The sequence below is a fragment of the Podarcis erhardii genome, assembly GCF_964252035.2.
Source record: "Podarcis erhardii genome assembly, chromosome: 3".
Taxonomy (NCBI): domain Eukaryota; kingdom Metazoa; phylum Chordata; class Lepidosauria; order Squamata; family Lacertidae; genus Podarcis; species Podarcis erhardii.
This window is the reverse complement of record NC_138507.1, coordinates 98,237,565-98,264,622: the sequence shown is the minus strand read 5'-3', so window position 1 is coordinate 98,264,622 and position 27,058 is coordinate 98,237,565. Positions and strand designations below refer to the sequence as shown.

Here is a 27,058-nt window from a genome sequence, read left to right as displayed (position 1 = left end):
TATCCATCTGGAAAGCACTCAAGAAACTTCAAGATGAAGATGTTTCCTGTTAGCAGACGCTGATATTGTAGCAGGACAATACTATAGTAGCCTTATATCTTTCCCGTCTACAGTCTTAAGGGTCATGCGTGTGGATGTAGAAAGGTACTGTTTTCCATTCTGCCATGTCTTCGTCTCAGTGCAGCACTGTTTCTTTAACACTGCAGTTCATCTTCTGCCCCAAACGACATTATTCATTTCACATTATCTTGCCATTAAATTATTCTGACCTGTTCATTTTAGTGCAAAGGAAGCACACTGTAAATTGAGCGGTGGTGGGATAATCAGTTGTGTATTGTTTTGTGCACTGAGCGAAACAACAGTGAATATCAGTCATATTCCCTGGATTGATTTCTGTTCCAGACAGGGGACAAATAAGTGAACCTCCTTCAGTCTCTGCCCCCATCCCCATTTTCAGTAGACTGCTCTGACGTCTCTAGTCAGAAGTACTGCCAGCCGTATGTTTTGTTCCATGGACACAAAGCAGGAAGCGCGTGCCCCCCCCCCCGAAGACTCTTTTTAGCTTGACACAAAAATTGTTCAGTAAATATAAACCACTTTTGAGAGATGGCTCTTACCTGGATCTAGCTTGGTGGTGGTGTGTCTCAAGGCCGCTTACAACATGAGAAGATTTACATAATTACAAACAGAACAAAAGTAGTCATGAATAATAAATAAAACACATCTAAAAGTTGATGCGTGTTGGTGTCCATCTGCCTCAAGAGACAATGGAGTGTCTCTTCAGGGGTGAAGTCAGACCACTGTGTTAGCAGTACTGGAGTGACCTTTCCAGGGTGCAAACCTGGGCGGTGTGTATGGGGATCCTGGGCTGCCCAGATGACAAGACCCCAATCTTAGACTCACCAATTGTGGTCCAAAGAAAAACAGAGCAAAAAGTACACAAGCAAATTGAACAATATCCATATAAATCATAAATCATAAGATCTAACAGTAAAGATGCAAAAATGAATACCAATAGTAGCAACAGCGTGCGCCCCCCGCAACCCCCCAGCCCAAAAGTCTGAATGACTGAAGGGAAGCTACATGGATATTTAGATGCTGACATGGAAAGTGTCTATTAGGCAGCTGATGCAAGGGACTGGACCTGGGACCTTTTGCATGCAAAGCATGCCCTCTACCTGTGAACCTTTCCTAATTGCTAATAAGGTGCAATATTTAAGGAAACTCCTTTGCATCGATTGATTTCCCAACCCCCTGATATTTTTACATGCATTAGATGGCCAGTAGTGCACCAGCTCTGCCTAATGCATTTAATTGATCTTATCCATCGCAGTACAAGATAGAAAAGATTATTAGTGTGTCATTCATAAAGACATAATTACATACCCAGAAGGAAATATTGCTCCTCTGTAACCTAGATGGGGCATTTTGAGGTGTCTTTGTATGAAATAAAATCATTGATTCTGTTTCTCTCTAACCCAACTATTATTATTTTTTAATTGTTTACATATTTTTACTTTGGTGCCTTTCCCATAACATTCATACAGAAATGACGATATATTCAAATGATTTTCATTGGTTGAACATCGAGGTGTGCATCAACATTGAAAATGGGGTTTTCTTTTATTTTCACTCTCAGCTTCTAAAAACAGTTGTGCGGTGGTTTTTTCCTAACTTTTGGGAGTGCATTGATCAGAGTAATGACAGGTTTCAGAAAGCATCTGAAATTAAGAGCTTAGAATTGTATTTATGATGATGCCAATTATTTATAAAGCGGCATCAGTAAACATGGCACTTTGTAGAGCAAAATGCAGGTCCCTTTCCCCCAAGAGTTTAAAATCTAAATTTAGATGGGCGGGACACAGTGAAAGGAGGCAGGGGAGGGGGGGAGTAAGTAGCTGAAAGCAAGCAAATCCAGTTGCATATATTTAAGCTTTGTTTCCGCTAGGTATGAATTTTTAAGGGATAGAATTCTTGTGGATAGAGCACATGCAGAAGGTCTCAGGTCCCAGCAACTCTGTTTAGAAGAATAAGGTAGGAAGAGATAAGAATGGCTACTGCCTGACACCAGCCAGAATACTCAATACAAGGCTAGGCATATTAAAAGCCTGATGTTATAAGGTAGCATCATATGTTCATAAGGATTTAAGAACTAGAAAACCTCCATGGAAAGGAAGGGACACAATGGGTAGGTGGGCGAGTTTGTAAAAGTAAATGTTAACAGTTGGACTTTAGGTAAATACATGCCCCTGACTCTGAGAGCTCAAAAGAATTTCTAGTGATATTTCACATTGTATTCCCTACCTACCTATTAATATTAATTAATATTAATCAAACATCCTCTTCCTCCTCTTGCTGTTGCTCCTCCTCCTCCCCGCAGTAAGTTTATGATTTGTTAAGCTTGTTAGGTGCTTGTTGCCTGAAGGTCTCCTGCCACACATTTAAAAACATAAATATAAATATATTAGATCATAAAAACCAAACCAAACAGATGATTTCAGATGATTGTGTCAGACAAAAGCTTTCTCTGAAGTGTGACGTGGTTTGATAGCGTTCGCTTATTACTGCCTGGTGGCATGGTATATATTTTTATATATCATGATATTTTATGCTTTAAGTTTCATGCAAATTTGTATAAATAAATGCACAAGAGAGAAACAGTTACAGTCAACTAGCAATAATATGCTTCTTGAAGTCTTCCATTTGGGATCCAATTTAAAGCTAATTGATGCTCATTTAAAGGTAAGAGTAAGGCAGGTAACTATTGACAGTTGCTTGTTTGCAAGGTTGGAGATGGGAAGAGCTTGACGAGATGGTCAGTGCAGATATATTGCTAATTTGTCTAAGCAGGGTTAGAGAATTAGAAGCAGACTGGAATGTAGTATGGACTATCTGTCATATGGACATTCAACCTCTTCTCTTGCTTTCAACCATTCTTAACCATGGGTGCAACAACCTAGGGTTGTTTATTTCTTAACCTAGCATTTAGAAACAAGGGCAATTTGATGTTTTCCTGACTTGCATGTCTGTAAAGGAAACACAATTAATCCCAATTACTTTATTTGTTGCAGGAGGCAAGCTGTGGTCTTATATCAGTAAGTTCCTCGACAGAAGCCCTGAAGAAAGCTTTGAAGACCCCAAATCCAGAAGATCGAGTTCTACCAAAATACATTTGCACCAGGCAACTCCTAGCCCTCAAGATATTGGCAGCAGCCTTGACTCTAGAGGAAGCAATGGTGGTAACATGCTGAAGGTGTTACCGCTGAAGACCAGTCTCACTCCAAGTTCTCAAGATGGCAGTAGTAACCAGGAAGATGGCCAGGAAAGTTCTCTCAAGTGGATTGATTCAGGGTCCAGTTCAGAGGAAGAATGCACTACAAGTTATCTAACCTTATGCAATGAATATGGTCAAGAAAAGGTCGACCCCGGATCGTTAAATGAGGAGCCTGTTCTGAAAACAGACAATGGCACTCTCATTACCAAAGAACAGGGAGGCATCAAGGCACATGATGAGCCTGCCAGTGGGAATTTGGGGTCCCCATTCACATCTCAGGAAGTAAACTTTTTTGCCGACGACATTGATCAAGAAATTGTTAGTCCCACCCGAATATCAGAATCGTTAAGTAAATCCAAGAACAGTCCCATGGAATTCTTCAGAATTGACAGCAAAGACAGTGCCAGTGAACACCTGGGGCTGGATTTTGGAGATAAACTTTACAGCTTAAAATCTGAGTCTTTGAAACAGTTTTTGTCCATGCCAGATCAGGATAAGAGCCTTGATGCCATAGAAACCAAACTGGGCCCTGCCTACCAGGACACAATCAGCAGGGGCTCCAATGACTCAGTGCCAGTCATCTCCTTCAAGGATGTCGCCTTCGATGACGTGAGTAGCGTGGACGAAGGAAGACCTGACCTTCTGGTCAACCTGCCAGGCCTCACGGAGCAAACGAAAGAAGCCACAGCAGACGGGCCGGCTAAGCTGGCGGAGCAGAAGGGTGACAATTTGGAAAGCAAACTTTTGGAAACCCCTGACGTCTTGCAACTGAATAACAGTGCAGAGCCATGCAGAGGAGGCCTTGAACCAAAGATGGACCAGGTGGTGGGAGAAGACACTCAGGAAGCGATCAGGACATTCCACAGAGCTGCTAGTGACCCAGTTGGCTCTGGGGATAGGACTCTCTTGCAAGGGCTTGGAGCAACCTCTGCGTCATCACTGGACGCATTCAGTGTGCAGGGAAGGTTGCTGCCTTCTAAGGCACAAGCGGGTGCTGAAGAACGTAGCTTAGATTTGGACAACGAAGCTGTTCTGCTGTTTTCTGATCAGGCGGAAGACTTGAGTAAAGAGGAAACAGCCTCTGCTATGTTGCACAAAGCAGAACGCAAAGAGTCGGGTGCGAGGGGCAGAGGAGAGAATGAGATACACCAGATATTTCAGGACCTCGACGAGAGATTAGCGCTAACCTCCAGATTTTACCTCCCTGAGGGCTGCGTTCAGAGATGGGCAGCTGAAATGGTAGTAGCCCTTGATGCCTTGCATCGAGAAGGAATTGTGTGCCGTGATTTGAACCCAAACAACATCTTATTGAATGATCGAGGTCAGGAACTTCTGCAAATGCATTTCTTTTTATTCGCTGTTGCTTCCAATTAACTGAGTAGGCGTTTTATCTTGTAATTAGTATCTTCATTTCCTGTCTAGAGCTTCATTATCAATGCAGCAAATTCACCCCCAGTAATAGCTTCTAGTACTTAATGATGCCATTATTCTTAATGATACTGTTTTTAGCTACAAAAGGAGTAATTACAGTTCACTTCTGCAGAAAATGGAAGGGAAAAATGTTTTGATTTCTCCTGTCGTTTTGTTTTTAGGACACATTCAGCTAACGTATTTTAGCAGGTGGAGTGAGGTTGAAGATTCCTGTGACAACGATGCCATAGAGAGAATGTACTGTGCCCCAGGTTAGAGCAATCACCTCAAATGTTTCACTTGGAAAACAGATTAGCAGCTTTCATTTTCTCATGGAGCTTTCATCCCATCCCACCCTCTGTTCCTTGGGAATACAAGCTGTTCAACATCTTCTAGCTCTTTTTTATTTTTAATACGTTATTTTGGAATCTGAAATGCTGATAACTGAGCGTTGTTTAGCTGGAGAATGTCACAGAGAATTGTAGATTTAACACATATGCATTAAGGTTCTGAAAAGCCATGTTCTTTTAAGAGTATGCAAACATCATCTATGTGTACTCCAGGGATGGGGAATCTGTGCCTCCGGAGGTGTTGGGACTCCTATTCCCATCAGCCCCAGTAAGCATGGCCAGTGGCTTGGCCTGATGGGAGTTGTAGTCTAGCAACATCTAGAGGGCTTGAGGCTCCCCATCCCTGACATAATTCATGGAAATGAGGGGGTTGTTGTTAAAATATATCATGCTTTGGGGGACATGTCGAAAATGCATTATGTGCCGCCTTGTGCTATCTTGCACAAGAGATGTTCCCAGAAGACTGTGTCTCTGTGGTGCTGAATGTGCCATGGATTCCCAGTACATCCAAGCACAAGTAGCCAGGGGTGTACAAGAAGTGGCAGTGACACGTCTTTGTGACCCTTAAAAGTTTTAAAGATAATATAGCGAGAATATGCTTTGTGTAGACAAATTTGCATGTCAAGTAAGCTGGGCTCCAGAGGAGGAAGGCTTAAAGAATTGTGTTTCAGATTGGAAAGTGCTTCTTTGTAAAAGAAAGTACAGTGGTGCCTCGCAAGACGAAATTAATCCGTTCCGCGAGTCTCTTCGTCTAGCGGTTTTTTCGTCTTGCGAAGCAAGCCCATTGACGGCTTAGCGTCTTAGCGCTATTAGCGGCTTTTAGCGGCTTTTAGCGGCTTTTAGCGGCTTATCGGATAAGCAGATAAGCGGCTTAGCAGCTTAGAAAAAGGGGGGGGGGAAGGAAAAAAAACCCGCAGGAACTCGCAAGACATTTTCGTCTTGCGAAGCAAGCCCATAGGAAATTCGTTTTGCGAAGCACCTCCAAAACGGAAAACCCTTTCGTCTAGCGGGTTTTCCGTCTTGTGAGGCATTCGTCTTGCGGGGCACCACTGTACGTCTTTGCACAGCATGTAGTTAAACTGTGGAACTCGCTCCTGCAGGAAGCAGTGGCGGTGACCAATTTGAATGCTTTAAAAGAGTATTAAACAAAATTTGTGATGGTAAGGGCTCTGCTTTTGAATACCAGTGTCTGGAAACAACGGTTGGGGTGGGGGGTGAGGAATGCTCTTGTGCTCAGGTCCTGCTTGTGGGGTCCCCACAGGCATCTGGTTGGCCACAGGATGCTAACCAAATGGTCCTCTGGCCTGGTCCAGTTCTTATGAAGGCAGCCTGAGACATTAATCAAGGAAGTGTCTGCTGAACATCCATGGGGAGGCTGTTCTCTAAACAGGGCTCCCCAGTGGAAGAAGACCCCACCTAACGACTGAATAGGGAGATGCTCAGAGAAGAGCTTCAGAAGATAACCTTAATAGGCTGGCAGATTCACATAGACAAGGGGCCTCTTAGGTCTTTATAGATCACAGCCACACTTTTGCCCAGAAGTAAATTGGAGGCCAGTGCAGTTTGTTTCAGCACCAGTGAATTATGGTCTTTCTGATGAACATTTGTCAGTATCCCAGTTGTTGTATTCTGAACTAGTCATATTTTCCCAAAGCACATTTAAAGCACATTGTGCTAATCTAACACAGATTAGATCAGATAGGTCTCTCTCAGGTACAAAGAGCCAGTGGGGATCTTTTTGCCTCAGTAGGCAAGTGGGGTTCTAGAACTAAACTTCATACAGTGGTATCTCGCTTCAGGTTACATACGCTTCAGGTTACAGACTCCGCTAACCCAGAAATAGTGCTTCAGGTTAAGAACTTTGCTTCAGGATGAGAACAGAAATTGTGCTTTGGCGGTGTGGCAGCAGCGGGAGGACTCATTAGCTAAAGTGGTGCTTCAGGTTAGGAGCAGTTTCAGGTTAAGTACGGACCTCCAGAACAAATTAAGTACTTAACCCGAGGTACCACTGTAATCTCTTTTGATAAATTGCAAAGGGTTGGCCTGTGCCTGACAGGGACTTCTGCAAACTTGATAGGCAGAACTGCATATTCTTCGCTTTTAATCCTCTAAAATGTAATGCAGTTAAGGAGGCATTGCTGCTAGGAATCCCTTCTTTCTGGAACTTTGATCTTAGTTCTAAAAGCACAGATTGCGTTTGCAAACTTTCATTTCTTAAAGTCATATATGGAAACATTGCTTTGAGTAATGTTTACACGAATGAATGAATTTGAGTGGCACGTGCCAAACTCCCAGTATGTATAGTCACATTGTACAGCTCTGGCTGTTTGACTTAAATTCTCACCTCTGCCCTGCTCTGGCATGTACACACACACAAAGACACACACGTACATCCTGTTTTCCATGCCCGTATTTTCTGCTGGCTCCTAATGCTTCAGGTAGCATCATTTGGAATTTTAATACTGTCAAGCCTTTTCCAAAGGTTACTGGCTGCATAAAGATGGAGCTAACCTTTTGTGAGCATTTGTTTGTTGCAAAGTAGAAAACAAGAAAGCTCGCTGCAGTCAATATTATAATATATTATTATTTCTGAAGCATATTTTTAAAAGCAAGGCACTGTACAATATGCTAACATAAGATTAACTGTGACAAAACGCTATCTGCAGACTTACAATATAAATAAACAGGTCTGTGAAGAAAAGCAAGGCAGGGGATGTAAGGCAAGAAACTGCTTAAGTACTTCTGGATTTCTAAATCTTGATTTCTGTTTTCAGAGTTGGGATCTTGCAGCACTTCATCTCCTGCTGCAGGAGATAATCTAAAGCTGCCTTCTCCAACTTGGTGGTGCCCTCTGGGCGCTTTGGACTCCCATCATCCCCAAGTGGTATGACCATAGGTCAGGGATGATGGGAATTGTAGTCCTGAAGCTCACCAAGTTGGAGAAAGCTGATCCACAAGAAAGCTCACATTCATGGATGGAACTAAGCTATGGTGTAGAATCAGGATTTACTTAGCGTGTTCTTCTATGGTGGTTGCTACATCAGGCACAACTTTGGCTGTCCTTAGTTATACATCTGATGGATTTTGAGGCAAGAGGACAAAATACGTTGATCACATAAGGCAGGGGCTGCCAATGTGATTCCCCATAAATATTGGACTACAGTTCCCACCGTCCCTGCTCATTGGTCATGCCGGTTGGGACTGATGGGAGTTGTAGTCCCAACAACAGCTGGAGGGCACCACTTTGGCTACCCCTGCCCTAAGCAGGGATCACCACTTATTCCTGCCCTACCTTCTACTTCAAAACAATAAGAACAGCAGTCTAAGCAGCACTGGGCAATTAGGTCTGGGAGCCGCCATTTTGATTTCTCACAGCAATCTTAAATGAAGCATTGCTCTCGGGGCATTGTGGGAAATTATGAAATGACGCTGAGTCACTTGGCACTGCTTCCTACCTGCCAAGACCTGCCCACATAATAGGGCACCAGAGTTCACTTTGCTAAGGACTGTCCCGAATCTGGAGCCTGACCTGATGAGACGAGGGGGAAAAATAGGGGGCAGGTACTGAAAATGGCAGTCCTATGCCAAGTTCACTCTTCTCGCTATATAATGTGAAGTAATAACAATGCGTGAGATGATGGTCATCACCTCACATTTTTCTCCTCCCCTCCCCAACCACAGCCAATGAAATGACTGGGGGAAGTGATGATGATGCATCATTTACTCTTTGTTTCAGGGGAGAGGAAGGAGTCAATGCTGGGTTGCCATTTTTGCCAGGAGCATCCCCATTCTCTTTGCCATGCTTAACTTCTGCCCTCAAACTCCCCTCATATTTTTTGTCTGGGTTTATGCTGTGTGGATATATGTTGGCTCCATGGTTGAAAGGAATGAATGCAGGTGGCAACACAGCATGAATGGTCACACAGGGGGGAAAAAGTGAAGTGATTGTCTGCTGCTCCAAGGGCTCTTTGGTTCCATCCTAGGGCATCTTTCCAAGTCGAGAAAAGATGCTTTGAGACTCCCCAGCTGACAGAGGAATTAGCAAGAAGAGCTGCTTCTCATGTCTCTTGGTGTGGGGTAAAGCAGAAGAGGGGTGAGGCCGGGGGTCCTGTGTCAAGCTTATCCCATCCACCCCTTCCTAATTTGAGGGACTGGATCATGCCCTTTATCAGATGTAAAGCATTTTCTCCATTGGAGCCAATGCACTTCCAGTTGATGTGTTTTTTGCAGAGGCATGAGAAGGGGCCAGCCCTTTCCTCTTCTCTTTATGTAATTTGTTAAATAGATTTCTATGCTGCTTTTTTGTTTGCAGAAGGAAAAAGAAATACCAAAGCAGTTCAGACCTTAGCAACAAAGCAAATAATAAATACTCCCCAGTTATGTTCCAAGGCATAGAATTGTAGAGTTGGAAGGGATCCCAGTGGCCATCTAGTCCAACCCCCTGCAATGCAGGAGTCAGGGTTGTTGCAATCAAGGATGTGCAAAGTATGTGAGATTGAAGGCAGTGTTTGGCTTGCCAGGAAGGACCTTGTTCCATAGCAACACAAATGCACAGCATGCCATCTCAGTTGTAGACAATACTGAGCTACATGGAGCAATGGTCTGATTGGATTTATGTTGTGGTTATATGCCAAAGCACGTCCTGGGACGTTGTACTGGTTTTGGTGTCTTTAAACAGGGTTATACATTCATGGCTGTGTGGCACGAATGGAACCTCCATGTCCAGAGGCAGTATACCCTTCAAACATCTGATTCTGGGAACAAATGGAAAGGCAGTCACTGCTGACCTCTACTGGAAGCAGTATGCTGGGTGAGATGTGCTTTGGTTTGATACAGCAAAACAGTTCCCTGGCAGATGAAAAGGCCCCTGTTTGGCCTTCAAGAACATATTCATGCCTGTGCAACGACACACTGGTTCCGCAGTTGTTTTGCTGCAACCCGCTTGGGGGCAAAGCCCCAGCACACATGGACTGCAGGGTTGATGCTTCTGTTTCAGCCCAGCCACATTTGCCTTTTTAAAAATAAATTGTCTCCTGATCCTGGAGAAAAGAGACAATGTGGAGAGAAACAGGCCGCGATTTATTTCTCCAACTTGTCTTGTAAAACTCCCGTTAAATAAAATCCACTTTTAGAGGACCAATGTTCCACGTACCAAAAAACAAAAAAACCCCAAGCTGGCTGCAGCTCAAAATCACAATGAGGTGAACTGAATTTCAAATGTGCACCATTTTAATCTTTTCCATGCCTGCCATTTCTGTGCTCCAAAAGTGCCGCTTCCAGCTGCTTTTCAAGACTGTGTGTTTGGAAGGTAGCAAGTGGGAGTGGGAAAACAGTCGGCAGGGAAAGGGTCACCCCCCCCCCCGGTTGCTTTTCCATAAACAAAGCAGCCCTCTGGCTTGGAGGGTGTGTGTGTGGAATGACCAAACCCAAAATATTCATTTGCTGGTAGCATCTGCTTTGGCCCTCAAAACAGCTTTTGCCAGGGGAATTCATTCTTTCTTGAAGTTGGCCAGTAGGTGGCAACCTACCATTAACTGATTTCTGTGGTCAAGGGGGGGGGGGCGGCGGCTAGCATTTCCCCCCAGTGCTCCAGATCTAGATATAGAGGAGCTTTGTTGTAATTGCTTGTGCTCATCTGCTCTGTCGGCTGTGCGAGTTTCTGAGTATTCTAGTACTATCACATATCAGGCCATCCCTTTAGTTCCCAGAGTCCCAAGGACAGGTTACGTAAAGAAGTTTAAGCTGAAATAAATAACTATAATGCTATTTGCAGAAGCTCTCCAAGTAAAGCACTCGCCAAAGCGAAAAAGGCGTGCTGCCCAAACAAAAGTCAGATTTTTTTTTAAAAAAAATTACTATATTCCGTAGCATAATAGGAATGATTGACTCCAAAATCCATCCTGGTAATTAATAAAATAAAGAAGAAGAACATTTAATAATATGTTTTATCTCCATAAAAAGCAAGTCGGCTGCATATGAAAATTATAAAACACGACTGTGCCCAAAGGCTTACAATCACAAGAGCAGAACTATATATTGTAAGAAATGCCGGTGCCAAAAATAGGGTTGTAGTCCGCTAATCCTGCTCAGAATAGACCCACTGAAATTGATAGATGCAAGCTAGTCATATCTTTCAGTTTATGATTCCATAATTCCCACAAGTCTGCTGAGCGTATGATTGACGCAGGATGCAGCCTCATGGACTCATGTGTTGCCCTCCTTTCCTGCAGAATGTATAGCACAACTTACTCAGTGCCCTGATGACATTATCTAGAGGGTTTCCCCATCCTTTGCACCGTCAGCTAGCGATAGAGAGTGGAAGCCACAGAAAACAAAACAGCTCCATATTTCTTAAAATGCAGATCGGTCGTGACCAATCAATAACACAACGGAGAGGAAGAGGTAAGGGAAAGCAACAGTAGTCTCAGGCTGCATTTACATTTATTATCTTTTCCTAACATTTCTCATAACTGCTAATTTCCACATCGTATCTGAGCTTTCATGAGACATCAAAGCAACCTCCAGAGATATAGCAGAATATAGCACAAGTCTGGCACTCATTTCCCTCTTTTTCGTTTCCAGGGAAAATTCCGTTTGCAAATAATACGCGGCTTCTATGTCATGTGGAAGCTCAGATATAAAGTGGAAATTAACAAACGTCAGGGAAACAGAATAAACTGCTTTCTGAGCGCAGCCTCAGTTACTTTTGCTGATTAGCCAAAGCACGGGCTATTGTGGGCTGTGGGAGGTACAGTGGTGCCCCGCAAGACGAATGCCTCGCAAGACGAAAAACCCGCTAGCCGAAAGGGTTTTCCGTTTTGGAGGTGCTTCGCAAGACGAATTTCCCTATGGGCTTGCTTCGCAAGACGAAAATGTCTTGCGACTTTTTCCGACTTTTTCCCCCTTTCCCCCCTTTTTCTAAGCCGCTAAGCCGCTAAAAGCCGCTAATAGCGCTAATCCGCTAAGCCGCTAATGGGCTTGCTTCGCAAGACGAAAAAACCGCTAGACGAAGAGACTCGCGGAACGGATTCTTTTCGTCTTGCGAGGCACCACTGTATTCAACAAAATATTTGCACTAGAGCAAGGATTAGCGCTGGAGCCCCCTCCTTCCTCCCCCGTTCCCATAGCACTATCCCCATATCTGTTCTGGAGAGTTGGGGGAACCCCAGAACTGATTTAGGGGTACCTGGGAGAAGGGGAGGGGGTTAACTTCCCATTGTCCAATAAATCCTTCCATTGACAGGACTTTCTCCTTAGCACTGGGTTGAATACAACCCTATATTATTGACACATAATATTGTAGTATTTTAGAGCATGTATGTTCTGGTCGAACAATCTTGAGTTTTATCAGGAAAGACAACACCAGAGTGGATGGCCTGTGGTCTGAGCAGGTTTAAGGCAATTTCCTAATAGCAAGTTAGTAACCAGTGCTTGAGAGTTTGCAGCACACCGGTAGCTCCCAAAATGCTTGACGTTCATTCATTTTTTAAAGAAATAAAAAGAAACCCACTATATATATAAACCCACTATATATATAAAAAGAAAGTAATGTAAGCATATCTATGTATGTGGGTGGGGTTTGGATAAAAGGGCAAAGTTGTCCTGAACTCATGATGCAAATGTTTCACTTCTGTTTAAACACCCCTTTGCTCCCAGTGTCCCCTGGGAATCCTTATCACATATTTGTGCTAAAAAAACATTAACCACCTGCCCTGTGCTTTGTAATATCAGCAACCGATCTTTTTATCTCTTGGTTAATGTGCCTTGGTATTTTGAAAGGGGGAGGAGGGGTGAGTGGGGAGGGGAGGAGGAGGAGGGGAGCTGAGGGAAAAATTCCAGTAACATTCGATTTGCAGGGACCAAAAATTTTGAGCAAATGCCAAGCTAGCAGGGGGGCCATTATTCTGCTCTATAAATAAGTTTGAAAAAAGAAACACAAACACTCTCACACACAAACCTTTTAAATCAACATGTTTTGGTCTAATTGAGCAAGAAAGATAAATTTTGAAATGCAAATGATCGCCTTCTGTTATTGACATATTCCTACAACCGTTCCCCACCCCCGTCAGCATTATGATATTGGATTTTAGAGAGTCATTGCAGTGTTAGAAACTCAGATATGAAAGCTAGGAGCTAAATGACACCTTAAACCTACAGTAGGTTATGGGCACAACAACGGAATGTCTAGGCATACTTTTTATAACAAGAATACAAAGCTGAAAATGAATGAACTGCAGCTAAAATCTTATGTTCATTTTTCACATGGTCTAGTCTTCATCTGAAGTCTTCAGAAAACAAATACATGCTTCCCCTGCCCACCCCCCTAATATTCTTTAAAGGGTCTCTTCTGCAGTCATCAGAGAGTGGCTGGAAGTGGGGAGGCAGAAAAAGGCCCTCCTTTCCTTTCACTCTGCAGACAAGCCCTGGATTCTTCCTACACCCCCTTTCCTTCATACAAATATATATTTTTGTCGCCACAGTTAACACATATTAAAGCCTATACAGCTGATGGCAGAGACGCCCACCTTGAGTGTCCAGTTTGCAAACCTAAGACTTAAGGGTCCTTCAATGATCCCAGTCCAAAATTTGTTAGGATTTTAAGCATCACTGTGAGAGTCTGAGGTAGATAATGCTTTAACATGCACTAATTAAACCATCATAACTAACTGGCTAGTATATTTCAAATCAAAAGCACATCATACATTAAAAGTACATTAAACAAGGCAACCAAAACCTAAACAAAACATGTTGGGGTTAAAAGAAAAGAAAGTTTTCAGGTCCCCAATCTATTCATGTTTTACTTGGGAGGAAGCCCCATTGAACTTGACTGGGATTTACTTCCAAGTAACAGCGGCAACTTTAATCTGAAATCTTAGGCGCAGTACTGCACCCAGAGCTATAAAACTGCTCCCGTTATGAAATTCCCTGTCGCAAAACGTGCCTAGAACAATGGGAGTTTTGAACGCTGAGTCATTGGCAGCAAAACAAGGCAAAAGGTATAAGCTGCTGCTAGCTCACAAACAATACAAAGTTTATAAAACTGCAGTTTGGGGATTTGGTTCAGGGGAGGCTAGCTGATCCTTTTGTTCTTATCTGCAAGGAGCTATAGCCTGGTCAAGATCAATCTGAACATCAGTGCTTAATTTGTTCCAAGAGAGGATCTTGCTGTCAATATCAGGACACTTGTCATGTGAAAGAAATTCTTATTATTATCATTTATTACCCGCTTTTCACCCTAAGTTCCCAGGGCGGCTTACAACAATTAAAACACAATATTAATATCAAAGCACCGCATTTCAAAATATTAAAAACAGTTTAGAACAAAATGACAAAAACAAGGCAGGTCCTAAAAAGATACCTGTCAGGTGTCAGAAGCCAGGGTATCACATACAATGCGGAGTCATAGCAGTGCTCCATCTGCCATAGTACTGAATGGAATAATCTGAGATCCCTAGGAAAGTCCTTTTCCAGTGTTGCCACTTGTTCTTTTAATTGGAGATAAGAAGAGTTGAACCTAGGGCCTTCTGCATGCGCGATGTGTGCTTTACTACTCAGCTGTGATTCTTCCCCTTGTTTCCTAGATTATTAGCACCATCAGTTTTAGCCGAGACCTTTTTCTGTCACCTGTCAGCTAGGTGGGAAAAAGCTCCTCTCTAGATGTATGTACCACCCCCCTCCTCCCTGCTGAACACCCTCAGCTATTCTCTATACATCTAGGATTATGGGATAGGGCTTCCAGTTCAGCGGGCTTGTATTTCAGGGCAAGGTTGAGTATCGGCACATCACATGTTTAGAAACTGACACATCAGGTCAGGAGAGATATCCTTGGCCCTTACCAAGTAATGCCTTTCAAAACTCTGTTGCGATACATTTTAGGGCTTGTTGCTGCTGAACAACAAACCTTTGTGCCCTTAAGTTAAGTCATATTGACTCGCACGTTTCAGCACTTCAGAGAAAGAAAAGTTGTAGGGGAAAATGGAGTTCTATTTGCATAGAAATATTTTTTACAGGGGAGGTGGATAATCCAGAGACCTAGGTACACGTGGAGCATCAGTAAAGAGAGCCAGTTCTGTGTGTAGAGAATTGACCCTCCATTGAAATGAGTGGGTGAGCCCATTGGCAGGGAAGCTTTATGTGAGCCCTGGAGAGTCCAAATATTGGTTTGGCATGGTTGATCTTCGATCTACGAATTCCACACTGTTATTGTCGGAAGAGCAAATGGATTCTAAGTGCTGTATTCTTAAACATTGCATACAGCAAATTACTCTTTTTGTATTTTTCAAGGCACCAGGAACAAAGTGCAACCCACATTTAAAATGAAGCCGTAGTTCTCAAAGGGAGCCACTTATTAGGTCACAAGACCTGAATGTAGTAGTTCTATGGTTTGGGGTGGGGTAGTTGCTCTTCTATATAATTGAAAGGAGCTAAAGGGCAGGCTAGGAGTGAGTGTTTATCATCTTTGATAACACGGCACTAAACAACTTTGTCCTTTTTATATTGCCAGATGGCTTTAGAGGAAGTTTTAAATCCATCCTGAGGGCAGCTAACAGGAAGAAAAAGAAGGATTCTTTTATTGCCGTTAGTCTTTGTCTTAAAGGACACAGGGATTTTAAATTTTTATTTCACAAAGCAGAATGTAGATGCTTGTATGTTTTGAAATGAAATGCTTCATATTTTTCAGACTTTCCTTTTTGTCAGAAGTTCCTGGACGCATATGAGAAACATAATTGAGTACAAAATTTGCAGGAAACATTTTGATTGTTAATGTGGATTAAAAAAGAAATTGCAAAAGTGTTTGTCCGATGAAAATTAAGGGAGGAGCTGGAAGAAGCACAGCTAGTTGGAGACAAAGTCCAAAGAGGACTTGCAATTGGGAGAATTCCTGGCATGATGACCTGATGACAAATTCAGCACATTGTGATGTCTGGATGGGGAAAATCAAAATCAAGGCTGAGGAACAGCTCCAAGTTGGCTGTCCAAAGAACAAGGACAGTGTGGGTTCTGTAGGTGGAGCAATGACCTGATTTGGAGTATGGCATCTTCCTCTGCTTCTCAATCCAGATAGCCCCACGTTCTTCCTGAATGACTCCTGAATGGCTTGCATCCACTAAGTGGAGAGACCTGTTGGAACAAATTGCAGTGATAGCAAAGCAAAGCAACTGGTCACTTAAGCTTGTATGTTGCTGCCATTTGTTGTGTAAATGACTTGGGTGATGTGAACGAAATGGCTTCATTATTAAGAATAGGTATTGGGATTAGATTTACTGCAACATTAAAGATGGGGGGGGGCTGGGGAGAGCAATTTTGTCATGCAGAATGGCATTAGCTGCTTGGACAACTTATGTGAAATCACACCACAGTCTATAGTTTTTTAGATTTTTCTTCTTCTCCCCTGGGATGCCTTATTGAGAGAAAAGGTAACCTTATTGATGTGATATACTGAGCCTATTACTATCAATAGGTTGTGGTGGCCATTATGTGACCCATTCAAAGGAAGGGAGAGAATATGGCAAATGTTTATCTGCCTCTGTCTCCTTGATTATTGAAAGTCTCTCACTTTAATTCTGAATGTGGAAACAGCCAGCTCTGAGAGGCAAAGCAGGGAGAATGAAGATATTGAGGGATGGAAGTGTAAAATAAAATTATATCGAAGAGCGACTACCCAGTTGGCCAAAACATCTAAGATCTTCAAGGCTGCAAATCTTTGCATGCTTATCTTGAATGTTGACTGAACTCAGTGGGGTTTTCCATTGAGTAAACATGCAAAGGTTCGGATTCTTATAGTGCAATCTTACACGTGTCTGCTCAGAAGTAACACACACAGCATTCTGATGTTGCAGCCTGGTGAAACCTTACTGAGTGTGTACTGGTAGTTAAGACTCAGGATTTTAAGGTCTTATGGGGGACCTCCCTCTGCACAATGAATTCTGTATTACTTTACTGACAAAATCTGGTAATCAGCCTTATTCTGCTGAGTGGGGCCCTGGGCCTGGGGCCCAAAGTCTTATCCTGACAGCACCACAGAGGTTAATGGGACTCACTCCTACATAGCTGTGCTTAGGACTGCAGCCTTATTTGATTTCACTACTTTGTGGGTGGCTAACATTGGCCCTGGCTCTTAAGAAAGGGCATTAAGTAGTTGTTTGAATACAGCTTTTACCTGTTTGTAAATTACAAAAGATATACACAGCACAGATGCATATTTTTTTTTATACCAATCAGGTTTTAAAGAAAATTTATAGAAGGAAGTTAGTCTAAAAGGACTGAACGATAATGCTTATGTAGTTATGGTCTGTAGCTATGGTTTGTTGGAACAAAACATCAGGGAGTTGCAACAGACACTAGTCCCCGTCCTGCTCATGTGTGGAAGAGCTGAACCCATTCGGTTCAGTGTTGGCACAGTGTTTGAGCAGACATTCCCACTGTATTCTCAAGAGTTGTTCCCATATTGGCCCTGTGCAACTACTGTATCATGTAAACCTGGTTGGGCGGTTCACCTGAATGTCTAAACCAGCTGTAGCCAATGTGGGCCGTCCAAAACTTGTTGGACTACAGCTCCAAGCAGGCTCATCTAATGTGGTCAAAGGTCAGGGATGTTGAGAGACCAGCAACATCCAGAGGGCACAGCTTAAACTTCGCAAAGTAGGGTTTTGTTTTTGTTTTTGCTAACCACCTCCAGATGTTGTTGGACTTCAACTCGCATCACCCCAAGCTGTTGGGAGTTTGATTCCAGCAACATCTGGAGGGCCATAGGTTCCCCACCCTTGATGTAAAGACTGATAATATACCATGGTTCTGCTGTATTTTGTGTGGGGCGAGGGCAGTGCTAACCAAGATTAAGGCAACAAACTACCAGTTCCGCGTTCATGTAAAGAGACACTCATGCACCCAGGACACTGTGATATGCTCTTTCCTTCAATGTGCCAGGGGAATTCATCCCTCTTCATAAAGATTTGTGGTGGAGAGAACTGACATAAACCCATAAGAAGAGTCTGTTGGATCAGGCCAGTGACTCATGGAGTCCAGCATCCTATTCTCACAGTGGCCAGCCAGATTCCTGGGGGAAGCCCTACAAGCTGGACCTGAGCTCAATATTACTCTGCCCATCTGTGATTCCCAGCAACTGGTATTCTGAAGCATAACTCCTCCGACAGTGAGGAGAGAACATAGCCATTGTGGCTAGGTGCCATTGATAGCCTCATCCTCTGTGAATTTGTCTAATGCTCTTTTAAAGCCATTCCAGGTGTGTGGGTGGGGGGAGGAGGTGTTTAGGAGGGAGCAGCAGCCTCTGTTGACATTCCAAACTGAAGAGTAAATCATTTTGTCTGTAATGATCCGTGTCTATGCACTAGGTTGTCTGAAGGGCTTAGCTTCAGATATGCTCCACTAGCATCTGTGTCTCCTTGTAAATGCAAGTTTCAAGGTGCACACATCGCTTGGATTTTCATTGCAAATGTCTTTCATTCAGAAGTTGGCGTTGTCTTTGAAGAAACGGAGGCCTGCGATTGGTGGAGTCTAGGTGCTTTGCTCTTTGAACTTCTGACGGGGAAGGTGAGTCATTCTGACCATTATTTAGCAAAAGGGGCATAGCAAATAACAGAAACTGTGAGAAGATCAGCAATCTCTTTATTGAGAGTACCTGAAGTGCAGGGTGCATACTTCTGTACTGCACAGAACTCTTCAACAGGCAAAGGCATTCTGACAAACAGATGATGCTAGATCATCTCACTAGGGATGCTCTATTCTTGGGGCAGAATGAAGCATTGCTTGTGTTAATGTAGACGCTGTTAATTAAATTCACAACGGACCATTCTGGTAAGATTCATGGCACCAAAAGTCTTTCCAGGGACAATGAAAAAGTTACGTTCTTCTTGAAAAGGTATCATACGGGAGCAAAATTTACAATGAATGTTTGTTGCAGGATGTAAACTAGGGTTGCAGGCTTCTAGGCTGACCATTGTACACAGTCTGCTGATATATCATGTTAACTCCTGTATTTTGTTATGTTGACTCTTGTATTTGGGGGACTTTGTAGAAGTCCAGGAAGGAAGAGAACAGATAAAGGCAAGACAGTAATCTGGTTTGCACGCCACACTAAGCCAAACCATGGTTAAACATGTGCAGGTGCTAGGAGAGGAAATCAGGGCTGTTCTGCTTCTCCTCAGTCCTTCTGCTGGTTAGAGCTAAACCGTGAACCTGATTCACGATGGCATACTAAGTTGAACCATGTCCTTCTCCATCTCTGAATGTAAAATGAGATTCTGAGCGTGCACATTGAGCTCTCAGCAGACCAAACTCCCAAAGCCAACTGTTTGGGAGACACATGTGCAGAGGTTCTGTAGCAGAGCACTGTGGTGCACATTGCTCTTCTTTTACATCATTATATCACTATATACATTAACAATATTATCATGTTTCTTGTTGGTTTGCTATAGACTCTGCTGGAGTGCCACCCAGCAGGAATAAATACCCACACCTGTCTGAATGTGCCAGATCACATCTCAGAAGAGGCAAGATCACTCCTTCAACAGGTACATTCCTGGAGAATTTGTATATGCGATTTCTACACACATACATGCCAGCTGGTGATTCTTTGGGGGTGGGGGGGTGGGGAGCGTAGCCAAGAGCTGAGAAATGAATGATTAACTAGGATGGCCTGCAAAGTCACATAGCCATAAACATGTGTAGAGCTGCAAATGGACATGCATTTCCTGAACATTTTTGTAAGTGAAGGTGGTTCAGCTTGGAAAGAGGTTAAAGAGTTGTTGAGGGTTTGGCATAAGGGACCTTCACAGCCGTGGTCATGGCAAGTATAACTGTGGCCTGAATTTACTGCGAAAATCAGGTGTGTGTGTGTTGTTGTTTTTTTAAAAAAATAGGTCTTTAATAGTTGATCCACGGTGGGTGATCCACCCCTTTGATACCTGACATATATATTTTCAGGCTCTCCCTAGTCCTGCACCTTTCGTATGAGTTAAACTGTTTTAATATTGAACTGAACTGTTTAATATTGAATTTAATACTGAATATTGACTGAGCCACCCAGTCAGATGGGCAGGATACAAACAACAACAACAGCAACAACATGATGATGGTGATGACATTTTTGTAACCTGCCCTAAGACCTTATGATGAAGGGTGTGTAAAAAACTGAAATAATAATTATAACATTAATAGCAGCAGTAAAGTAAACAATACTACTGCAGCTACCAATAGCAAGCAGCCTGTCCACTGTACCAGAGTGAATGTAATACTTCATAACTATGCTCATCCAGTACATAAAATCTCATAGAAGGCTGAGTGCTTCCCCTCTGCACACACAGAGATTGAAAATGAATGGAATTTTACCACTGGCATCTTCGAGAACTTTATTAAAGCAACACATAGCAGTGCTCAGCTCCTGTGGGACCTCTTAAGCCAGGCCATTTGCTATTTCCCTCCTCTCCAAGTTCAAAGTCACCCGTGTCCTAGAGGAAGCGTTCCAGCCCTAGGCTGCACGTGGCTGACTTTTGGGTCGAAGGGTATGCCCCATTGGCTAGTAAATCAACCTTCTGTTGTGTGTCTATCCAAGGAAACTACCATTCATATTTGAGGAAGCTTAGTCAGGAAAAGGAAAAAGGGGCTCATGGCATGGCTGGTCATTTGTCATTGTAATTTTCCTCTTCCATCCCCTCACAGGGTTGCTTGGGTCAGCCCGTTGCAGAATGCCTAGGAGAGGAACAGTGTGCAGATGCTATGCCAAATGTGTCTCATGACACAGCTTCCAAAACCAGTGACCTCATTAAAAAAATAAATAAATCACCCCCCCCCTTAGCCAACTAAGTATTCTGTAATTCAGAGGTATTATTATTTATATGTGGATGTCTAAATCTTTTTAGATGAAGTTTGGAAAGGCTGACTTGACTGGCATTTTGTCTACAAGATCTTTCTCAAAGGTTGTCTCGGCAAAGCATAATAAACCCGTGTGTTTCCCAGCCGTGTAGATCCAGCACAATTTATTCTGCATTTGCTTTCCAAGATTATAGTTCTCTCCTTGCAGAAAGGGGAGAAAGCTTCAGAGCATAATTTTCTTTGCACTTAACTTTCCCACCTGCTGTCACTTGTTCCGTTTTCCAGGAAGGACAGCAGAATGGCAATGCCTGCGACTGTTTTTCTGTCGGCTCATGTATATTCACAAAGGAGAGGCTTGTTTTTGCTCTCCGAGTTATCTCTACCAAGTGAGAGGTTTGAGAGATTTTAAGTGGCAGAGCCAACTTAAGATGTGCAAATGAATACATTTTATGGCGAAATTTCTCACTTTGATTATGGGGTTGTATGCATTTGAAGACGCACCGCCCAGAAGAATACAGAGCACTACTAAATGACAATGGGATGTAGGGAGTTGCATTATACAGGAGTCAGTCCTTTAGAGGAAACCCAGAAACGAATTTATTCTTTTGAACTGTTTATTTAGAATGCGACAGTCTCATAAGATGGCAAAATGTAAACTTCAGCTCCTTTATCCTTGGTAAATATTTTCCTGCCTCTTTGCTGGTTACTTCCTTTCAAGCAATCATTCTCCATCAGAATTTGCAGATATGAAGAGCTGGCTTCACTTTCTACATATATTCAGCTCCCCCCCCCCCCCCTTGAATATATTGTAAGTTCTTCAATGCAAAATAAACAAGCTGCTTAGTTTTCATAATTCTGGCAATCAGCTACTCCATTTTTTTTAGACTTGGTTTTAGAGCATCACTAGTTTCTAAAGATTACCAAGACTTCCTTTGCACATTACTCTCCCCCTTCCCTCATTTTGAAACATACACCTAAAAGTGTGGCTGCAACAAGAATGAAGTTTGTTAAGATGGGGGTTGTAATTGGTATGTTCATCATAATCAGGGGTGGGGGACCAAGACTGGCAGTGGCTGCCTGTTGAGCCAGCACTTGGTGTCTGCTGCCACACAGTGTGTGGAATTGCCCTACGAACTGGAGAGGAGGCAGGTACCAACAAAGTGAAGCTTAAGAAGGGCTCGGATATAATGGAAGAAAGCTTAAGAAGCTTAAGAAGGGCTCAGATATAATGGAAGAAAGAGAACAAAGTGCACAACTAATAGGGCAAAGACAGCAGCAATTCAGAGAAGGAATTAGAAGTTGCCACTGAATGGCTTGAGACCAAAGTATATTCTCCAATACCAACCATCTCAGGCCCTATGATGGGCAGGAGCAGAGGACCTGTTGGTGCTGCTGCCACTGGGAGTTGCCCAGTTGGAGGTGATCCCTGATGGGACCTTTTCGATGCTAGTTCCCCATTTGTTGAATGCCTTCCCTAGTGAGCCATGCATGCTGCTCAATAGCTAAGTTCTCTGGGAAGCTTACAGGAATGATACAATCATAAATGCAATCTCACGGACTGTACCAAGTCCATTCTGGTATGCTTGCTGAGCACTTCTATCCCTATGCTTCATACTAACTCTGTATATTTTGCCTTAAGCTTTTGCAGTTCAACGCTGTGGAGCGTCTTGGTGCTGGAATTGCCGGAGTTGAAGACATAAAATCCCACCCCTTTTTTGCCCCCATCGACTGGGCGGAATTAACAAAGTGATAAGGTGCGACGAGTCCACTGCCCATGTTTACAGATACCTTTCTTGGCTGGGTGCCATCATAAAGGTTCTCGGATCTTCTGGGCAAGGATGAATAAAGTTGGAGACTGGAAAGGCATCAAAGAGAGAACAGTTTCAGCCAGAATTGAGGACTAGGCCAAACTAAGGTGTGGTCTACACTAATGGGCACTGTATTTAGTAGTCCTTTTTGGCCAGGATGAGATGTGATGCTGATCATGCCCCACTCTCTGTCTTTGTTCTGTTTTGGAGAAACAATGCTGTACATTTCCTCACCCCACTTTTCATGTTTTTGGCAGCTGTTTGGGATTGGGGTGGAGAATGCATGGGAATGGGGAGCTCAACACAGAACTGGAAGTTTTTGGTGGCGACCTGTGTTCGTGATCCCATCTGGTTTGGGCACTTGGGGATTACGTATAATGGAATGCACTTTTTGTGTTTCTCTTGTAAGTCATGACGGAAGTGCAGCACTCCTGTTGTACATGCCAAGCTCCTCTTGCATATGCCAGCTGGAAATAGCCCTCCCCCTCTTTTTATAGTGTCAATGTACTCCTTCCCTAAGCTAGACGCAGCTGAGGTTGGGGAATGGAGAGAAGAATAACTTATTAATAACATATGCTAAATAAAATGCTATGGTGTTTCTGCAAAACTTGACATGTAACATGTATATCTCTGTATGTTTGCTGAGTGAGGGGGTGTCCATAGCATCATGTAATGTAACTCCAGAATGATTGCCTAACATCTGTCAGAAGATGGAAGAGGGCAGTCCGGCTACTCTTATCCTGTGCACGTTGGTTGGCAATGCTTGTTTTAAAGCACTAACTCTAACCTCCAGTGAATTATACATTTTAAGTCACTACAAGACAGGATATCTCTCAGCCCGATCATGATTGCTTTAGTAGTTGAACTTGGGGCAAGGCAAGAAGATGCTGACTAAGTGTGCAGATATAAATGTTTGGATATATATATATTTAACAAAGCTGCCACATTCCTGTTTAGGCTATTTTAGGTCTCATCTGTAGAGGCAGATAAAAATCAAGTGCTATGGAATTCATTACCTGTCTCATCTCAGATTGCAGGTGGGGAACCTTTGGGATGCTTTCCCATTTCAGAACCTCCTTGGACTCTCCTTCCTTGGAGGTTTTGAAGCAGAGGTTGGACAACTATCTGTCATGGATGCTTTAGCTGAGAATCCTGCATTGCGGGGCGGGGGCGGTTGGATTAGATGGCCCTTGAGGTCCCTTCCAACTCTACAGTTCTGTGATTCTGTCACCATGGAAAGCTAACATATCAAGCATTAGTGCTGGCCCTCCCTGCCGAGCTAAAGAAGAAGGGATTTTTTTAATGGGAAAAGACAGTTGTGGTGTTTTGTTTTGGCTTTTTCTTTTTTTCATGTGGGAATGCTGAACCGTGCAGGATCCCACCTGCAAAATGGAATCATGTACAACACAATCTATTTGCATGTGCATATTAATTCTGAAAAATGTCGTTTTGCCGCCTCCTAGATTCCACTGCCGCCCTGTTTCTTCATTCAGAAACACCCAATAAATGTGTGTTTGTGTCTTACCTATGTGCATCCCTCCTAAGGAGGAGAGAGCCTCCAAATTGGCGTGCTTAGATTTGGAATGGGGTCATCTTAAATTGCTTCACCAAGAAGCACATTGGAAGCCTTCCATATGCAACAGCATTCTACCATTTTGAATTCCATGGCACTTGCTGTGGGCAAGTTTCTAACTACATGTATGGGCTGTCCACAAGAAGATGGCTGTCCTTTCCTGGAAAACAATCACTCTTTTCAAACAGATTGTTCACTAAGAAGCTGTTTCAGGTGGGTTGTAGGCCTACCAACTGCTTAAGTCCATAAAAATCGTGGTAGTTCTGCCATTGGTACTTAAAACATGTTGGTAATTTTGCCAGAGGGAGAAAAAAAGGAGACGATACTGCAGGCTGCAGATGTTTTGGGGGAAGGGAGTGGGGGAAATAAAGCACTCTAAAAGCTGATATTTCTATCTAAATAAAGAGATTTTCTTTTTAAAAAATGCTTTTGTTTTATTAAATTTATAACTCACAGAGGCTGCAAATTCAAAGTCTTCAGAGATAAAAACTGCTATGAGGATATTCTTGCGCTGTTCCCAGATTGCTAAGTGCGTGCTGCAGAAGATGCTTTTCAACATTGCACCTGAGAGTTGCTTTGGCTTTGAAGGAAAGGCGTTCCAAAGCTGGGAGCTGTCACCACCCGCATGTTGGCATGCACCCTGTTGATATTTGGTGCAGGCACCCTTCAGTTCACTATAAGCAACTGGGAACTGCTCTCTCTTGTGCAAGCCCAATGTTTTGAAAGCTTTGGGGGAGGTATTTGATGTACTCAGAAGACTGCTACACCCCAGGGCAGCACATGGAAAGACCAGCATGGTGGGTTTCAGGTGTCTTGCTCTCTCTGGGTAAGGATGGGCAAATATGTCCATTTCAGTATCTCTCAGTTTCTCATTCTTCAAGTTCAGTTCTCTGCATTTCTTCATCAGTTTGCCTTTTTTTTAAAAAAAGGAACTAGTTCTTAATGTGAATTTTCACCTCATGTACACGTTTTTTGGCATGAAGCCTTGCCTAACAGACACATTTTGGCAAAGCAGTTTCTCCTTATATAATGCATGCCCGTGTGTTATTTTCACTATTGCACACATTTTAGTAACACACTTTGCACTAGTGCCCATCACTTGGCTGGAGAAACTGCATTGCAAAAGGGCTGATTTCAAAGGCTGGCTGTGTTTCGCTTTGCCCCTCAGAAAGTGTGTGTTAGATAAGTTTGCCTTTAAAATGTGAACTGAATCAGACTTCTTCCCGACCATACCTGCAGAAACTGTTTCTGCACTTTTGGTGCTGTCTGCAGCTTCCAAATGGAAAGTAGAAGCAAACAAGAAATAACAACAAGAAAAACAACAACCCACAACCAGGGTGGGAGTGGGGGGTAGACAAAAATGAAGTTCTGTGCTTCATACCCTACTGGTCCTTCTTCAGGGAAATTCAGAGAACAGTGGTTTAGAATTCAGAAGTGCTACTTCTTGTTTCTGCTTCCTGTTCCTTTTTGGAGTTCCCATTTTTGTCGCAGCCTCTGCACATCAACTGATCCCGTGTACATTTTCTCTGAAGTAATTCCCAGTGTTGCTTTCTCCCCAGGATGTTTGGCAAGGATTGAAGCCTTAGGATTACCACCTGCTATATATTTGCATGTGTAAGTGAGACTTGCTGTCATCGTAGCCTCAAGCAGTTCTCTCCAGAAATTGGTTACGGGTTAGAGAAACCCACTTTTCAAAGTGAAAGGTGAAGCCTACAACTTTGAGAAGGGTCACAGCAAAGAAAGGAGCATTTTTCAGATGGGTGGATCTATCAATATTAATCTCAGTTTCTCATTTTACTGGTCTTAAATTCTGTACTCTACATTTTCAAATTTAAGTCCTCATGAAAACTTAGCAGCTTTTTAGTGCGGTCCCCCCCCCCCCCATACACAATTTGGCATGCAATTTTGCCTGACATAGCCATTTTTGCAAAGCAGTTTCTCCACATATAACACATTTTTTTCATGTTAATATGCAATTTTATACACACATTACCATAGCATTTTTGTACATGTTACTTGGCTGGAAAACTGCACTGCAAAATTGAGAGTCAAGTGCCGATGTCTAAAGATGGCCGTGTTTTGGTTTGTACATTGTTTCGGGAAGTGTGGATTTGATTGAGTCGCCTTTAAATGTGAACTCAATGTCCTCCCCATCCCTCCTTTTCAATTCTCTCTGCCAGGGAAATGTCTCCAGCAAGATGGGCAAAGTTGTCAGTTCACTCACAAGTGAGAATCGGAACAGAAATAACTAGCCGATATGCAGGTTGGTCATCCCACCATGTTCATTTTGTAAAAGCAAAACATCACCAGCCCCTCCAAACATTTGTAGAGTACACTGGGGCGCTTTTACACCATGATGCGTTAATATCTCTTGCCTATGCATTCTTTCCCCCCAGCTTTATCCGGAGAACAAAGGGCAAATTCCTTTTGGTAAAGGAGTTTTCAGGCTTTTCAACAACTCTCACTGCTCATCCTAGTTCATGGGTCAACTTTGGATTTTTATGGGCTGTCCCCCAAGTTCATCTGAACAGACTGCATCTGTTAGGTGCCAGGACTGCGTGGTCACATAATATGGAAAAGGAAAAGAGTTCATTTAAGCAAAGGAAATCTGGAAGCTCTTTTTTTCTTTTCTTTTGAAATTATTCTGCTCCTGTTTCCCCACTCCCTCTCTCCCTTGTGATATAAACACAAGCCACAGGACTGTAATAACACTGTAGGCTGCAACCAGGTCACCAGTAGAATTACTACGATGGAGGGCTCTCCAAGATTACATCATTCTCCAAAACTTCCTTTGAGCAAAACCATTCCATGG

General features: G+C 43.0%; 1 protein-coding gene across 3 annotated transcripts in view; it reads left to right on the top strand.

The window, feature by feature from the left end:
- The window catches only part of RPS6KC1 (ribosomal protein S6 kinase C1), a 96,475-nt gene extending 71,805 nt beyond the window's left edge, over positions 1-24,670 (top strand). For 2 of the 3 annotated variants that reach the window (XM_081854563.1, XM_081854564.1), the window contains 5 exons: positions 3,072-4,595; positions 4,867-4,956; positions 18,503-18,585; positions 19,470-19,565; positions 22,505-24,670. In XM_081854563.1, the coding sequence (XP_081710689.1) occupies positions 3,072-4,595; positions 4,867-4,956; positions 18,503-18,585; positions 19,470-19,565; positions 22,505-22,615 (1,904 nt within the window). In that variant the 3' untranslated portion in view covers positions 22,616-24,670. The remainder of the gene's footprint in view (positions 1-3,071; positions 4,596-4,866; positions 4,957-18,502; positions 18,586-19,469; positions 19,566-22,504) is intronic. The other variant, XR_014154534.1, reaches the window with a different exon arrangement.
- The last annotated feature ends 2,388 nt before the right edge of the window (positions 24,671-27,058 follow it).